This window comes from Sinohyriopsis cumingii, chromosome 15 (genome assembly GCF_028554795.1).
Source record: "Sinohyriopsis cumingii isolate HCF-2022 chromosome 15, ASM2855479v2, whole genome shotgun sequence".
NCBI classification, from domain to species: Eukaryota; Metazoa; Mollusca; class Bivalvia; order Unionida; family Unionidae; genus Sinohyriopsis; species Sinohyriopsis cumingii.
In genome coordinates, this window is record NC_142975.1 from 11,367,730 (window position 1) to 11,384,599 (window position 16,870).

The window sequence follows — 16,870 nt, forward strand, 5'->3', positions numbered from 1 at the left end:
GGATCACATATTTCAGAAACTATGTCACCCGTAAAAGGTTAACTGTGTATTGTACAAAGAGAATACTGCAAGCTTTTCCTGTCCTGCCTAGCTGTTGTGCCTAATCAAGGTCATTTTTTATTCATGGACTGCTGACTATCACTGCAAGGTTACTCAAAGCCTTTGACTTTCACCCAGTAAAATCTGGTTCAGTGGTTAGACAGCAGTAATTGTCAAGCATATTTTTGGAACAATTATTTTTTTTAAAAGAACATACAATTTTTTTTAATAAGCCATTGTAGTACCTCTACTTTGATATCAGAGAAAAGAATGTTCTTTTAGAATGTTCTTTTTGTTGTTTTATGTTCTTATGCACACAGTAGGTAGGTATTATATAGTTGGGTGGTTTCACAGTACATTAGCTCAATATTGATAATCTAGTGCCAAATAGAAGTTACACCAAATAAAAGTTAAACTTTAAAATGTTAATATGATTAAAAGCTCATCTATAAAGATAGAAGATCGCAAATAACAAAATCTTTGCTTGAAAGCCCAGGTGACAAACTGTTCCTAGGATTGCAAATTGAAGGAACTTTAAGAAAGTTGGAAGGATAGCAATACAGAACTATGCACCAGTCAGATCACGATTGATCTGAAACTTGTCCTCTCTGATGGACAACTGTGGTGTGTCTAACTTTGGCACATTTATGGTTTTGTTGAGACAGCTAAGATTTTTGGGGGGTGCTCTACAGATATTATGAACTTCTGAGAGAGTGACAGGTGTAAGGTGAAGTTGTTTACATTTGCCAAATGCACAACGGAGAGTGTGTTGGCATACTATATGTTACTTTCATGTACTGTGGCTGATATTTCTTTGGATATTGTACTTGTGGAAATTGTGATCTAAGCATACAACTAATAAAAAATGACTGCTCCCATCTGCTGATCATGCTACATGTCTGTGGCATGATGCCCCAGTGCTAGACATCACTATAAACTGCCACATTGCAGACATCGTACTTTGTAGTGATATGACTGAAAAATTGTTAAAGCTATGTTAAAAATCCAAATCACGTCATATCACCCATCTGCTGACAAGATCAGCCTGAATTAGTCTAAAATATACTGTATGTAGCAGTTATTAAAATAGTGAAAAGGAATTTTGCCAGACTTAACAAACCATGCTTCTGAATGTGCAATGAATGAATTAACAAATATGTCAAATGTAATTTTAAAAAAATGATCAGCTCTATTTTATACAATTTTCCTCTGAAGTTCAGGAAGTGAAAAGGAATAAGTGGAGTTAGCAGTTTTGGGATTTACCAGGCTTTATGCTCTGTAATCCTTATTTACACCCAGAATAAATAGAAAAGTTATTTTAACAATACTAAGATATACATGGTTGTTTTAAATAGCCAGTATAACCAGTGATGAAAACCAGGGAAATTCTTTTTCTTTAAAAATCTAACCCTATGCAAAATATGAAACTGTAGAGCACTACCTAACATTGGTCTGAGTTTGTCTTTGGATATGGCACCAGAGAAAGCCTTGAATAAAACCCAGGATAGTTCATTTTATAGACTATCTCTAATGCCCACATGAAGGACCTAAATGGTTAGAGCATCTTCCTTGGATGCAGGAGGTCACAGGTTCGAACCCAGGCCAAGTCATACCAAAAACTTATAAAAATGGTCCAAACTGTTGCCTCACTAGACGCTGAGCATTAAGAGGTTAGCGGTATTACTGGTCAGCCTTTTGTCAAGATAATGTGACTGGGTGGGACATGGTGCTACATGTCTGCAGCATGACATCACTGTAAATTGACACATTGCAGACATCATAATGATATGACTGAAAAATTGTTAAAGCTGCATCAATCGTTTCCTCGCTTCATGGTCATCAAATCAAAAGATGAAACGAAACCCCTAGCCGCACTATCGCCATTTATAATCGAAAAGACTATACTTGGATTAGTCGGCAAACCAAAAAGCGTTAAAAAGATTAAATCAGGTGGTCTGCTTGTGGAGTGCGAACGTAAAGCACACACTGAGAACATTCAAAAAATTAAGGTATTTCATGACATCCCAGTGACTTGTTTCGCACACACATCTCTAAATACATCAAAAGGCGTCATTCGTTGCCGTGACTTGGCTGGAGTCAGCGACAAAGACATCGTAGAGGGGATGAAAAGTGAAGGTGTCACTGCAGTTCGTAGGATTCGTATCAAACGAAACAACGATCTGCAAGACACCAACACCATTATACTCACCTTCAACAGACCAACGGTACCTAAAGTTGTCAAAGTTAGGTTCTTACAAGTTAGGGTTGAGGTATACATACCAAATCCCCTCCGATGTTACAAATGTCAAAAATACGGTCATCATGAAGACCGCTGTTCCAGAAACCAAGTATGTGGACGATGTGGAGACCCTTCTCATCGGGAATCTGAGTGCAAAGCCACTCTGCATTGCGTCAACTGCGGCAAGGAACACCATGCAAATTCAAAAGATTGCGATATATGGAAACAGGAGAAGGAAATCCAAAGGATCAAATACACATCCAACATCCCGTATCCAGAGGCCAGGAAGCTTGTACAAAATAGAACATCACTCCCCGGCCCATCCTTCTCAACCATCCTCCAGATAAATAACCAAAGACATTGCCTCCGCGAAAGGTCTAACCTAGCTCCAGAATCTTCAATATAAACTTGTAATGAAGAACACCATCATACAATGGAACTGTAGAGGACTTAAAGCCAACTACAATGATATTCTTTTGCTCTTAAACGAACGTGATCCTGCAGTACTATGTCTTCAGGAAACATTTTTGAAAGATATAGATAACGTCACACTTAAAAACTACTCCCTGTTTAACAGCTACTCTCATAATGTTGACAGAGCCTCAGGAGGAGTCTCTGTTATTGTGAACAACAGAGCCCCTCATAGTGTCATCCCTCTAAACACAAATTTACAAGCCACTGCTGTGAGCGTCACTCTGCATTGGGTGATTACCTTTTGTTCTATCTACATACCACCAAACACCAATTTAGTAACAAATGAATTAGACGACCTTGTTCAACAACTCCCCGCACCCTTTATTCTACTCGGTGATTTTAATGCCCATAACATTTTATGGGGTTCAAATCACATAAGTGACAGAGGTCACAAAATAGAAGACTTCATTTCCAGACACGATTTGTGTCTATATAATACCAAATCACCGACATATTTACACCCAGGAACTGGTACATACACGTGTATTGATTTGACAATTTGTACCCCATCGCTGCTTTTGGACTATGAATGGAAGGTCGCTGATGACCTTCACAGCAGTGATCACTTTCCAATCTCTCTTAACAATACCAACGCTACAATTGACGAAGCAGTTCCACATTGGAATTTAAAGAAGGCCGACTGGGCCAAATTTGAAACACTTTGTACAACTAGACTTAATAGGGATACTGTCTTAAACGATAATAACCCTTTTCAATATTTTACTTCTGTTTTAATCGACAATGCAGAAGAATCCATTCCCAAGTCCTCACCAAACGGTAAAAAACTCTCAAAACCATGGTTCACAAAAGAATGTAAAGAGGCCATTAGACAACGCCAAGAAGCACTGAAAAATTTTAATAATCGTCCAACACCCGAAAATTTAACTAAGTACTGTATTGTTCGGGCCAATGCTCGCCGCACGATTAAACAAAGTAAAAGAACATCATGGAAAAAATATGTTTCAACTCTAAACTCTCGTTCCTCTATAAAGAAAGTTTGGGACACGATCCGCAAAATCAATGGAAATAGGAAATACAATTCCTTTCGACATCTCAAAGTAAACAACAAGAATATCAATTCCAAACATGACATTGTTAACATACTTGCTGATAGCTTCTCAAAAAATTCCTCATCCTCTAATTACTCAGAAGCATTCAGAAGATTAAAAACTCACAAAGAAAAGACACGGTTGAAATTCACATCGAATAACTCAGAAAGTTATAATCAACCGTTTACAATGTATGAGCTGAAGGAATTTCTGAATAAGGCCCACGATACATCCACTGGGCCTGACGAAATACATTGCCAGTTTTTGAAACACCTCCCAGAACCTTCATTAACAGCCCTTCTAGAAATTTTCAACAATTTATGGATTACTGGTAATGTACCTAAAATCTGGAAAGAGGCAACAGTAATACCAGTTCCCAAACCCGGTAAAGATAGCGCAGATCCTAACAGCTATCGACCAATTGCACTCACAAGCTGTGTGTGCAAAACAATGGAACGAATGATCAATTCTCGGCTTGTCTGGTACTTGGAAACTAATAATTTAATATCTCCTTTCCAAAGTGGCTTTCGATATGGCCGGAGCACCGACGATCATCTGGTTAGACTAGAAACATTTATTCGAGATGCATTTATCAAGAAAGAACACTTAGTAGCGGTTTTCTTTGATTTAGAAAAGGCCTATGACACGACATGGAAGTACGGGATACTAAATGACCTGCACGATCTAGGTCTAAAAGGCCGTCTGCCCTCTTTCATATCCAACTTTCTCTCCGACAGAGAATTCAAAGTACGAGTGGGCTCTACCCTCTCAGATCTGCACGAGCAAGAGATGGGTGTGCCCCAGGGCAGTATTTTATCTGTGACGCTCTTTAACATCAAAATTAATAGCATCACCAAGTGTTTGACTCCTGGTGTGGATTGTTCGTTATACGATTTTCTAATATGTTATCGGTCAAAGCACATGCATACAATTGAAAGACAACTGCAGCAAAATATAAACAAAATTCAAAATTGGGCCAATGCAAACGGTTTCAAATTCTCGAAATCAAAAACGGTATGCATGCATTTCTGTCAGTTACGAAAACATCACGATGAACCGAACCTCACGCTGGATGGAACACCTATTCCAGTTGTTGAGGAAACAAAATTTTTGGGTATTATCTTTGACAGAAGACTGACTTTTATTCCACACCTAAAACACTTGAAAGCCAAATGCTTAAAAGCACTTGACCTACTTAAAGTAGTAGCGCACACTGACTGGGGTGCTGATAGAAAAGTCATCCTGAATTTATATAGAACGTTTATTCGCTCCAAACTAGACTATGGTTGCGTTGTGTATGGTTCAGCCCGAAAGTCATATCTTAAAATGCTTGATCCAATTCATCATCAGGGAATAAGACTGGCTCTGGGAGCATTTAAAACATCCCCGTGTGAAAGCCTTCTAGCTGAGGCGAATGAACCACCGTTATCGCATCGCAGACAAATGCTTTCTGCACAGTATGCTCTGAAATTAAAATCAAACCCTCTGAATCCTGCTTTTTCGGCTGTTTTCCAACCCAAATACAAAACTTTATACGAAAATAAACCAAACGTCATACCTTCCTTTGGCATTAGAATATCATCCAGCCTTGACACTACAAATATAGATCTTTCTAAAATTCAGAAAACGTCCATCTCCGAAACACCACCCTGGCTAATTAAACAAACAAAAGTTCTTTTCACGCTACACGATGGCAAAAAATCCGAAACAAACCCTTCTGTCTTCCACAACTCTTACCATGAACTCCTCACCGAATTTAAAAACTACACCAGAATTTATACGGATGGATCAAAGGATGAGGAAAAGGCTGCTGCAGCCTTTGTTTGTGGAAATCACACAACGCAAGTTCGTTTACCAAACGGAGCATCAATTTTTACAGCCGAAATCAGAGCAATAGACCTTGCTCTGCAACATATAGAAAAGAAACACATTTTAAACAGTATCATCTTCTCCGACTCGCTATCAGTACTCCAGTCACTACACAATAGAAAACTGGAGAACCCATTATTAAAAAAACATACTCGTAAAAAATACCGAGCTGAGTATCTTCCACAATATAATATACTGTTGGTTACCTAGCCACATTGGCATTAAAGGTAATGAAAAAGCAGATCGCGCTGCTAAAATGGCCCTTACTCAAGAACCATCTGATTTTAAAATACCATATACTGATTTTAAACCTTGTATCAGAAAGTTCTTTCGTCAGAAGTGGCAGGCATCATGGAATGATGCTGTAAATAACAAACTTCATGCCATCAAGCCAACTCTAGGAGAGTGGACTCCTTCCTACAGAACCATTCGTAGGGAGGAGATAGTCATTGCAAGAATCCGAATTGGTCATACTTATATCACCCACACCCACATACTAAAAGGTGAAGACCCTCCAGAGTGCGTTTCTTGCAATGAACCATTCACTGTCAAGCACTTTATGATAGAGTGCTTTGACCTACAACCTACGCGCGATCGTTATTACATTGTGCATGACATGAAAGAACTTTTTGATACTATAAACATCACTCGTATTATAGAGTTCCTGAAAGCCATAAATATTTACTCTAAACTCTGACTTTTATGCTATCACCTTGTGCAGTTTTATGCAATATACATATACCGTCCCATTTTAATAACTATTCATCATTTTTACATCTCTCGTTGATCGGGAAGCTTTATTTTGCACCGTTATCATCTTAACGTTTTTTAATTTCAACCATTTGTTCTTTTATATCGCTGGTCGATATAGGACCTTTTATACGTTTTAAAAGATTATAGAAATAACACTTTGTTTGGCGCTAAATAGCCTAACAGTGCCGATGCGCCGTTAAAAATAAATCAATCAATCAATCAATTAAAGCTGCATCACAATTCCTAATCTCACAGACACACACACACACACAGAATGCCCACATGCTGAGTACAGAATTTATTTAAGCCAGTAATGACAACTATTCTTGTGCTGCTAACATTACAATAGTTGACTCACACACACACTGCTTTCCTGTTGATTTTCTTGAATCTAAGCTTTTGATTATGGATTTTATTATCATTGGATATACAGGTATGTTTGTATTTTCACTGCAGATAATTCCAACATTGTTTCTTTTCTAAGTGATAAGTAATTTTGTTATTTAACATTTGCCCTTGTACAGTGTTATGGGTCACTCTATAGAGGATATCAAAGTGGTGGTGGTGGTGGAGAATGACTTGGGTATGTTTTGCTCATCTCCAATGAAGAAGAACATATATATATATATATATATATATATATATAATGCCATCCTTAAATGTATATTAATTTGAGAAAGAGTTTATATTTTTGATGTAAGAGCTTTCTTTTTTATAGTCTTTCATCATTAACAGAGATAATGAATAGCAATTGCATTCATCTGCACTGAACATAGTCACCGAATATTAAAAGAAAATCCTTTTTTAATAACTTCAAAAGGACTTGTATGCCTATTGGTTGCAAAGAAAATATAAAAAAAAACTGCTCTTTTCCTAGCTTAATAAAATCTAAATCTAGCCAACTACAACTTGTCAGAGTGACTAACTATATTTGTATCCTAAATAATGTTGGTTTGTAACCAAATTGAACAGAAGAGTCAGATAGAGAATACAGCTACTCTAATATAAATGTGCTGTTCCAGTAAACAGGATTTTCACTGTCGTTAGCTCAAGGGACACAACTTCCACATTCTTTTAAAAGCAGTGAGCTGATCATTAAATATAAAAATATGTACAAGTTTTGTAAAATTTTGGATTTTGTTCATCAATGACCTTCGGCTTGTAGCAGGAAAATTACACTACAACCATTAAGTTTATAGTAGCTGTATGTTACATCCCTGTAAAGTGGTATACATTAAACCTCTTGCAGCGCTGTCAAGAAAGCTCAACAAGAAAACTCCAAGTAAGTATGTCACATTTGCTTTAAACTGCAATGAACGAATAAATATTTGTTTCAGTGTCTGGATAGTGTATGTTATTTAGCATATATTAGAACTTGCCAAACTGAGATGTGATGACTTGTGATTTCATTAGTGCTGAAATGAATATTATAATTGTCAAATACTACTTTTTGGCGAATATATCAGTTGGAAATCAACATTTGAATATTTGTTGTATCATGTACATGTGAACTTGTCAGGTCTGTCACATTTGTTTTACTAGCGTGGGTACGTGGGAAAGCCTGCCAGTAGCTTCTCGTGGGTCGGTGGTTCTTCCCTGGATTTTCCAGGGTTCTTCCTCCACCAGTTATACTGGCCGCCATGTATAGCCTATCTTGTGCTGAAAAATGGCGTTAAACCCTAGAACAACAACAACAACAACAACACATTTGTTTTAAATCACAGTGAATGAACACTATTACATACTTGTTAAAAAGTCTACATGGTGTGTTTTATCTCGCACGTATTGAGACTGTCTAAATTGAAATGTTATGACTTTTGATTTCATTAGTACTGAAATGAATTTTGCAGTATTCAAATAAACCTCCATTTTGGTGAATAGTCAAGTTGAAAATTGGTATTTGAGTATTTAATGTATCAGTTTATGAGCTTCTCCAATTTTAGTGTGCCTCATGAGTTACACAGACTTGGAGATGGCTCTCCGATATATAGTGTCCATACTATTTGCTTACCGTATATACTCACTTATAAGATTAATCCAGCCACAAACTGCACAGACCCAGATCTGCCATTGCATAATGTGCTGGCAGATCTGGGTCTGTGCTGTTTGTTAGGGGTAATTAGTAGAACAAGCAACATAGACCCTAATCTACAGGTGCTTTTTTCTGTGGCAGATCTGGATGTTTGTTGTTTGCATTTTGTCTCAACTTACAAGTGAGTATATATGGTGTATTAACTGTAGTTCAATGAACCGCAGTATATTTTGCATTCTTCCAAAGGTACAATGCATCCTTTTTTTAATCCCATTAGTACTACAGCAGCTCAACTGGAGAATATTCCGAAGCTATTTCATCGAATACGTAAAGATAACATCATCTGTAGATGGAGTAATCAGACAGATTGAGAGTTTAAGTTATGAATTTTGATGGTGAGGGCAAGCAAGAAATATTGTTTTCTTCACAGTTATAAAAATTAAAAAATAAACCTATGGATAAATAAAAAAACATATACTTTAGCCTCAACCTGTAAAGGTTCCCATTAAATGCCATTTATCTCATTTCATCATTATAAGCATTTTTCAGCATTATATATTTCTCGTCCAAGACTTAAGTAATTTAAAATCTTATTAAACCATATATGACTATTTTAAAAATATTTAGGACTATTTTTAGTTGCTATAGTATTAGCAAACCCTCCCATTTGTTTGTACTCCCCTACCAATTTAAAAATAAAAAGCATCAAGGATATAAAAAAATGCACAAAACGTAGTTATTTGATTTGTTGATTATTATATCTAACCTGATTGTTGCCAAGGGGTCCCCACATGATTCAACTATTGGCATTTCAATGCAAATGGAAGTTCCAAATGTAAAGAAGCAAACAGACTGCTTGCTGTCCATTTCTGGTTTCTAGACTAGTCTGTTTCAGTATAAATATATTGTCTGTGTTCAATATTTTCAGTGTAAAGTTTGAGTATTTCTGAGTCAAATTGAACAAGGAAACAGAGGAACTCTTATATACAGGTGTTCAAAAGACGTAATTCCAAAATTTATGGAATTATCGAGATTTTCAAAGATAGTTAACTACTTCTCATCTGTTGCTTGAAAACACAGACTGGCTTAAATATGGCAACCATGTTTGCTAAAGAAACTCCCATTTGATTCAAACCACCAATAAGTTGACAGTTTTGGAGACCCCTGGCAACCATCAGGTTAAAACTTATAGCTCTGTAAATGAAAGGACAAAGTTTTGTGCATATTTTATATCTTTTGATGTCTTCTGTATTTAAAGTGGTAGGTGGATACAAACAAATGGGATGTAGTGAGAATACTACACTGTAGATTTAAAATGAATATGTCCAGATTAAGACCTTGGTGGTTAAGTACACATTTTAAATATTAATAGCAGTGCATATTTGGAAATCTCGGCAAATCGGACCCAGTTTTTACTAACCTTTTCAGCTTTGAGTAAGCTGTGGTGAGACTGAACAATGAAATGAAATGTAGGTCGCAGTGACTTTGGCTAAGCTCAACATTTAAGTCAATTCTCAGGCACTTTTGGTCATCAAGGCATGCAGCGTGGTATGTGGATGTATCATGGGGAGTACAATGCCACCTTATCAGAAATAAGTTAATACCTGAAATATTTCACGGGGCCCCGAGTGGCCAAGCGGTCTAAAGTGCTCTCCATTATGGATCACTGCCATCTCACCTGTGTCTGCGTGGGTTTCGAGTCCAGGATTTGGTCAATGTGGGTATGTGAGAAAGCTTGCCAGTAGCTTCTCATGGGTCGGTGGTTCTTCTCGGGGTTTTCCTGGGTTCTTCCTCCACCATTAATACTGGCTGCCATGCATAGCCTATCGTGTGCTGAAAAATGGCGTTAAACCCCACAACAACAACAACAAATAAAAAATATTTCACATCTCAGAGACTCTAATGAAGATTTTTGTAATTTATTAGTAAGTTGACAGTCTTCTGGTAACTTGATTATATCCATTACAGACATGATTTACATTTCAGCTTTAATTTTGAAGACTTGGCACATGTGTTCCAACACACGATCACTCCAGTGAAATTAAATTCATGTCTTATCAATACATCGCCTTCTATATACACCAATTTAATTGATGTTGTCTTTACACCATGACACCTTTTTAAAGTTTTCGGTTCTATTTGTGTCATATGATTTCATACAGTCACATCACAAACTAGACACTGTTGTTAATTCTTACTGCTAATAGCACCTAGGATTATAGGATACAGAATTTAAATATTTCTGCACCTGTCTTTTTTGCAGTACCATATACTTGTCATAGTAGCTGATGGTCAGGTGACCTCGGAGAGGCCTACCAGGGAAGCCATTGTGGAGGCTTCAAAATGGCCCATATCAATCATTCTGGTCGGAGTAGGTGATGGACCATGGGATGAAATGGAAGAATTTGATGATGGTTTGCCAGCAAGAAAGTTTGATAATTTTCAGTTTGTTGACTATCACAGAATTATCTCAACAGCCAAGAACCCTCATGCAGCCTTTGCCTTGTGTGCTTTAATGGAGATACCAGACCAGTATAAAAAGATAAAGCAATTGGGACTCCTTAATTTTTGATGGTTTCATTTCTTATATGTGAAGAAATGGTAGAAATAAAAAAAAGCAGAGACACTAATAGCACCACATAAAGACCACATAATTTTGCAATAGTCTATTAATATTATACTTTCTGTGCAGGCAAAAGTTTGTGTGCCTGTTAAGTACATGAAAACAATTTTATTTTATTACAGTTAAAAACAAAAAATGTTTCAGTCTCGGTTTAAATTTATTGGTCATGAAACTTATCATGGCATACATGCCCATGAGGAATATGTGATCCAAAAATTAGGCCAGTGCTGCCTGTATTTAATGTTTCATGTGGTTTGGTCATTTTTTGCAATATAGTATCTGTCTTACACTGGTAAATAGCAATGAGTTGCATATAATTTAAAACCACACTGTAGTTGAACGTGTTGGTAATTGTGACCTGTATTTCATCCCTCAATGACTTTGTTAAATATTTTTGCATTTGAGTCACTTTTTCAGAACATATTCAGATGAAGAATCCTGAAACATAGTAAAGAATTGCATGTCTGAGAAATGTATGTATTTGCATCAGTAGCAGGTCATTGCAGCCTAATTTTATACTTTGCTGACTTTCCATTTTTTCATTTAAGATTAATTTTGCAAACACTATTTATAACTGGATAATTAAATATTGCAGTGAATGAAACTGTGGGAGAATGAAATGTAATGCAAAGATTCATTAATTAAGGATTATGTTATACAGCATATGAACTCCTCACCAGCCCATTGATCAGATACCAACTTTAATTTCATGGCAGACTGGGGCAAAATTTCAGTGGCTGGTCCATTTGGCCATTGGGATTTGTTGGTATATTGAGTAAATGTAATCCACAGATAGTATGTTTCTAGCATTGGGAGAAATAAAAGTTTCCGAGTGAAAACTAAATGACAGTGAATTGTTTCTGATGACCTGACAAATCTGTGTGGGACGAGAAAATAAATAACTTACATGTAGTAGTCTTCATTCAGTAGACACATGTAACTCAAGTTAGTTAAAACTCTTCCGAGTCAGTGCAGTGTTTACTCTATATAATTTCTGGCTCCGAGAATCATCATGTGGAGGTATTAGGATGCCTGGAAGCCACCAGAGGCTAAAAGATAACACAGCCAAGGAAAAATGAATTATTCAAAGGAAACATGACACTATCTAACAAAAACAATGTTTGAAAAGTAGTTGGGTTAAAGAATTCACTTGGAATATAGAAACAGGATGCATTCTAAGAACGTGATAGTGCTATTTATTCAGCTTCATTCGGCTGATGTGAATGCTTTCGATTCACTGCAGCTAGAACTCATCTTTTTGCAAACTTAATTTCACGTGCAGCTGTACTTTGAAACGAGAGCATAAAAATGCTAAATCTTAGTCATTTCATTCATTAGTTTATAATTTCTAACCTGTTTGTTGCCACCGGGTCCCAAACACTGTCAGTTTGTCGCCATTTCAAATCAAGCAGGAGTTTCTTTAGTATCACAGTCACAATATTTGCATGAGCCAGTCAATGTTTTCATGCAACAGAGGTCACTATCTTTGATAATCTCAGCAATTCTGTAACTTTTGGAGTTGTATCTCTTTGATCACATGTATACTAGTGTTCTATTTCTTTGTTCTGTATTATTTAGAAAACTAGACATAACACATATTGGACACAGGCAACACAGTTTTTATTGAAGTGCACTATTCTAGAAACTAGAAAAGGACAGTGAGCTTTCATTTGCTTTGAAATACAAATCAGATGACAGTGTTAGAGACTTCCTGGCAACTACTGGGTTAGAAAAAATAAACTGATGAATGAAATGACTAAGTTTTGTGCATGTTTTATGCTATTAATGCTTTTCATGCATTTTGATGTAACAGTTATGGTTTGGTCAGTGATCAAGTTCTTGTAGGTTCTTGATGTGACAATTATGGTTTGGCCTTGACCTGCACTTGGTGACCAAGTTCTTGTAGGTTTTTGATGTTTCATGATAAGGGAAAATACAGTAATGTCTCATTCATCATAAGTTCTCAGGGAACAGTGAAAACTTGTGGATAAATGGTCACAAACAGGCAAATATAAATAAAAACCACTGAACTAGCCAGCATGTGGTGGAATAACAATGTACGGTATTTAAATAATAGAATGTTGCTGATGGATTAAAAATTATTACTGTAGCTACTAGTATAATTTATAAGAATGTTATCTGCTAGTCAGTTATACAGTTCAATTTTCATTTTATCTCTCTTAGTAGGGGGAAATCTCATTGGGGTGGATTTTTATGGTGAGCACCTACATGGTAAGTTTTCTCAAAAGCAAGCCATGCAGCATATAATTTTTGTTGTATTTTTTTACATTTACATTTATGTAAATCTTGCTTTGGGTCGAAACATGTTTTTCTAGTTCTACCACAAAACAATAGAAATTGTGCAATAATTATTATTACAGGTATGGTAACTGAATTAGTTGTCTATTCCAAAATGGAAGTTTCTATAAACGTGTTTGTGTTATTTAGACCTTTACATGTAGTAGGGTAGGTGGTTTTAGATAAAGCATGCTGGCCATATTATGGCCTTTTTTTTTGCATATTTTAGATTTTTCATCATAGATCATGAAATGTTGATAAACCAGGATCCTCAGTACAGATTTGTTTACCCATTTAAAGTCACATTGATAACAACAATTTCAAAACCTTGTATTTCTTGCTTCATGTTTTTCTCAGTATTTCTTTAGAAATCAAAAGTATTGCAAGCTGAGGGGCAAATGAAGGAAAATATTCCATAGAATACATACTGTATATACTCCCTTATAAATTCAACTTCAAACAACATAGACCCAAATCTGCCATCAGTGGGGGTTTTTTTTCACTGATTACTCCATGATTATTTTCCAAAAATGTGCTCAAAAGTGGCAGCTTTTCATATTTTGCAAATTCCATGTTGTTAACCAAGTAAAGCAAGTATCATGATGATCAGGGTTTGGGTATAGAATGTTTTGGTGTTCAGCCAGACATGTTATCGTTGTCTCTTCAACACAGAAATGACAGAAAAACGGACCTAATTATTCATAATAATAAGTAGCATCTGATTCTTAACACTTTTTCTCCAATTTCCAGTATATTTATGTAATTAGTGTCTTTAGAGACCAACCATTTCATTTTCTGGGCAAAAATATAAGCAAATCCTTCTATATCCATTATATTACTTGAAACAAAAATTCTTGAGGTATAAGGAAGACAAATGCCACATTTTGAAAGAAAACCACAGCCCCTTCCCCCAATGAATGGCTGATCCCATATTGTTACAATTTCTGTGTATGATAAGTTTATATTTTATATTGTAATTATTAAATGAATATAATTTTTGTTTTAAAAATATCTCTATGTGTATATACCTATTTTTCAATAATAAAAATTGTTTTAGAAGTTTGTTCTTGCAATTGAATATTTAAAAGTCTGGTCTTAAAGAATTTAAAAAAGTATTTTGATATTTCTACTCGATGTGCCTGTGTGTTATATGCATGGATATGTATGTGTGCCAAAAAGTTGTAAATATTCAGTGATACCATTTCATATGACACAGGAGGTTGTTGAGTCACCTAAGCAGTTTTACAGTCATACTTGCAAGATGTTTGTTTTTCTGTTTTGTTTTAATAGAGATTTTTTATTTGAACCTCTGACTGTTTACACATAACCAATTCTAACCATAGACTCAAGAGAAATAATAAGACACCCTTTAATGACTTGTCATTAACTGCTTAATATACTTTAAGCAAATTTTGCAGAAAAGCAGACTGCTTTAAATGTGAAGTTTCTTTAAAAATGTGTACACATGATGCTGATATGTCATCATATATGACTGAAGAAACTTCAAAAATCAGTTGACTGCTCCAGTGGTCTAGTGGTTAGAGTGTCCGCCTCGGAAGCGGGAGGTTGTGGGTTCGATCCCTGGCTGAGTCATACCAAAGACTTACAAAAATGGTACTTACAGCTGCCTCGCTTGGCGCTCAGCATTAAGAGGTTAGTGTTAGGACTGGTCGGCCCAGTGTCAGGATAATGTGACTGGGTGGAACATCATGCCACATGTCTGCGGCATGATGCCCCAGTGCATAGACATCACTAAAAACTGCCACACTGCAGATATCGTAGCGATATGACTGAAAAATTGTTAAAGCTACGTTAAAAATCCAAATCACACACACACACACTCAAAAATCAGTTTATCTCTCCTGATCATTGTGCAGAAGAGCTAATGGAATGGCCTGTTGTTGGTTGTCCATCTATTAACATAAGAGCTAATGGAATGGCCTGTTGTTGGTTGTCCATCTATTAACACATTTCTCATCCCTATTCCTCCTAAACTACTTGCCTGGATGATTGCCAAGAATCTTTACACACACACACACACATTCTACCAAAGTTCCACTTGGTTCTGAATAAAAATGTGCCAGTTGGTAAATCACATAGAATTCATTCATCTCATTCTGGTATTGAGAAAGGAGAGACTGGAAAGTAGATGAGGTATTGAGAAAGGAGGGTCTGGAAAGTTAATGAAGTATTGAGAAAAGAGGGTCTGGAAAGTTAATCTGGTATTGAGAAAGGAGGGTCTGGAAAGTTAATGAAGTATTGAGAAAGGAGGGTCTGGAAAGTTAATCTGGTATTGAGAAAGGAGGGCCTGGAAAGTTAACCTGGTATTGAGAAAGGAAATCTGGTGAGTAGATGAGGTATTGAGAAAGGAAGGTCAGGATAGTAGATGTGGTATTGATAAAGGTGAGTCTTGACAGAAGATGAGGTATTGAGAAAGTAGGGTTTGGAAAGTTAATGAGGTATGGATAAAGGGGTGTCTGGACAGTAGACAGTAGATGAGGTATTGAGAAAGGAGGGTCTTGATAGTAGGTGAGGTGATTGATTTAGTGAACATCAAGGAGGAGTTCCTTGCCAGCATTGACACTTTTCACAACAACATTTATCCTATTGAGTTTGTTGGTTGTCCAGAAAACCATGCTTGAAAGCTGGGAGATTGCTTAAAGCTGGTCAACCCACCCTCAACAGCCTGGAAGTGAAAACCCAATGCCAATTTTTGTGTTAATACAACTTTTTGTTTATAATAGGTTCTGTCATTTATTTTCTTTTGCTAGAGGGACTCAAAGTTAAGGCAGTGTTAGTGGAACAGTCTTGTTATTGAAAAACCGCATTGTATGCCGGAAGTACACTGGAAATAGGCCTTGAGTTTTCAAAGACAGCACACAGCTTATGATGAATGAACAGCAAGATTTTTATTATGATCTCTTGTGGATTTTTTGCAAACTATTGAGCTTAGATTCACCCAACAGTTCATCATGTTGATTAGCTTTTATCAGTAGTTGCCAGCTGATAAATTCCCAGCTTCAAAAATCAAACCAAAATTTAAAGCCATGATCTCAAAGGCAATCACAATGAGGACATCAATAATTGTTGATGATATTCAAACATCTGCCACCTTGGTGCTTAGAGATACTATTAATAGTGTGGTGTCAATTTACATCATCCACCATGTTGACTATGCACTTGTACTGGTGGTGTTGGGGATGGGCAAAAGTTTAATGAGTCTTGGAGCATAAGATAAGCAAAATGATATGCAGGGTATTGGTCTGGAGAGGTAGAGGGAGTAGTTCCTCAACAGACCTCGAACATGTCACCATGTGGACTGGTAAGACAGTGGTTATATCACAGAAGCTGTCAGTGTGCTGGTTGTAGCTAGATCTGGAATTAAGGTGGTCATCAATATGCCCACTAATATGCTCATGAAAGGTTAGACACTTTGCCCGTTGTAAATTCACTGCCCTTTTTTTCTTCTTCTGGCCAATTACTGTCGTGCAGCA

At 36.5% G+C, this 16,870-nt stretch overlaps 1 protein-coding gene across 3 annotated transcripts in view; it reads left to right on the forward strand.

The window, feature by feature from the left end:
• Positions 1 to 14,435, forward strand: part of LOC149781261 (uncharacterized) — a 34,894-nt gene extending 20,459 nt beyond the window's left edge. For 2 of the 3 annotated variants that reach the window (XM_089935345.1, XM_089935346.1), the window contains exons 6-7: positions 7,673 to 7,705; positions 10,719 to 14,435. In XM_089935345.1, coding sequence (XP_089791471.1) covers positions 7,673 to 7,705; positions 10,719 to 11,027 — 342 coding nt within the window. In that variant the 3' untranslated portion in view covers positions 11,028 to 14,435. The remainder of the gene's footprint in view (positions 1 to 7,672; positions 7,706 to 10,718) is intronic. The other variant, XM_089935347.1, reaches the window with a different exon arrangement.
• The last annotated feature ends 2,435 nt before the right edge of the window (positions 14,436 to 16,870 follow it).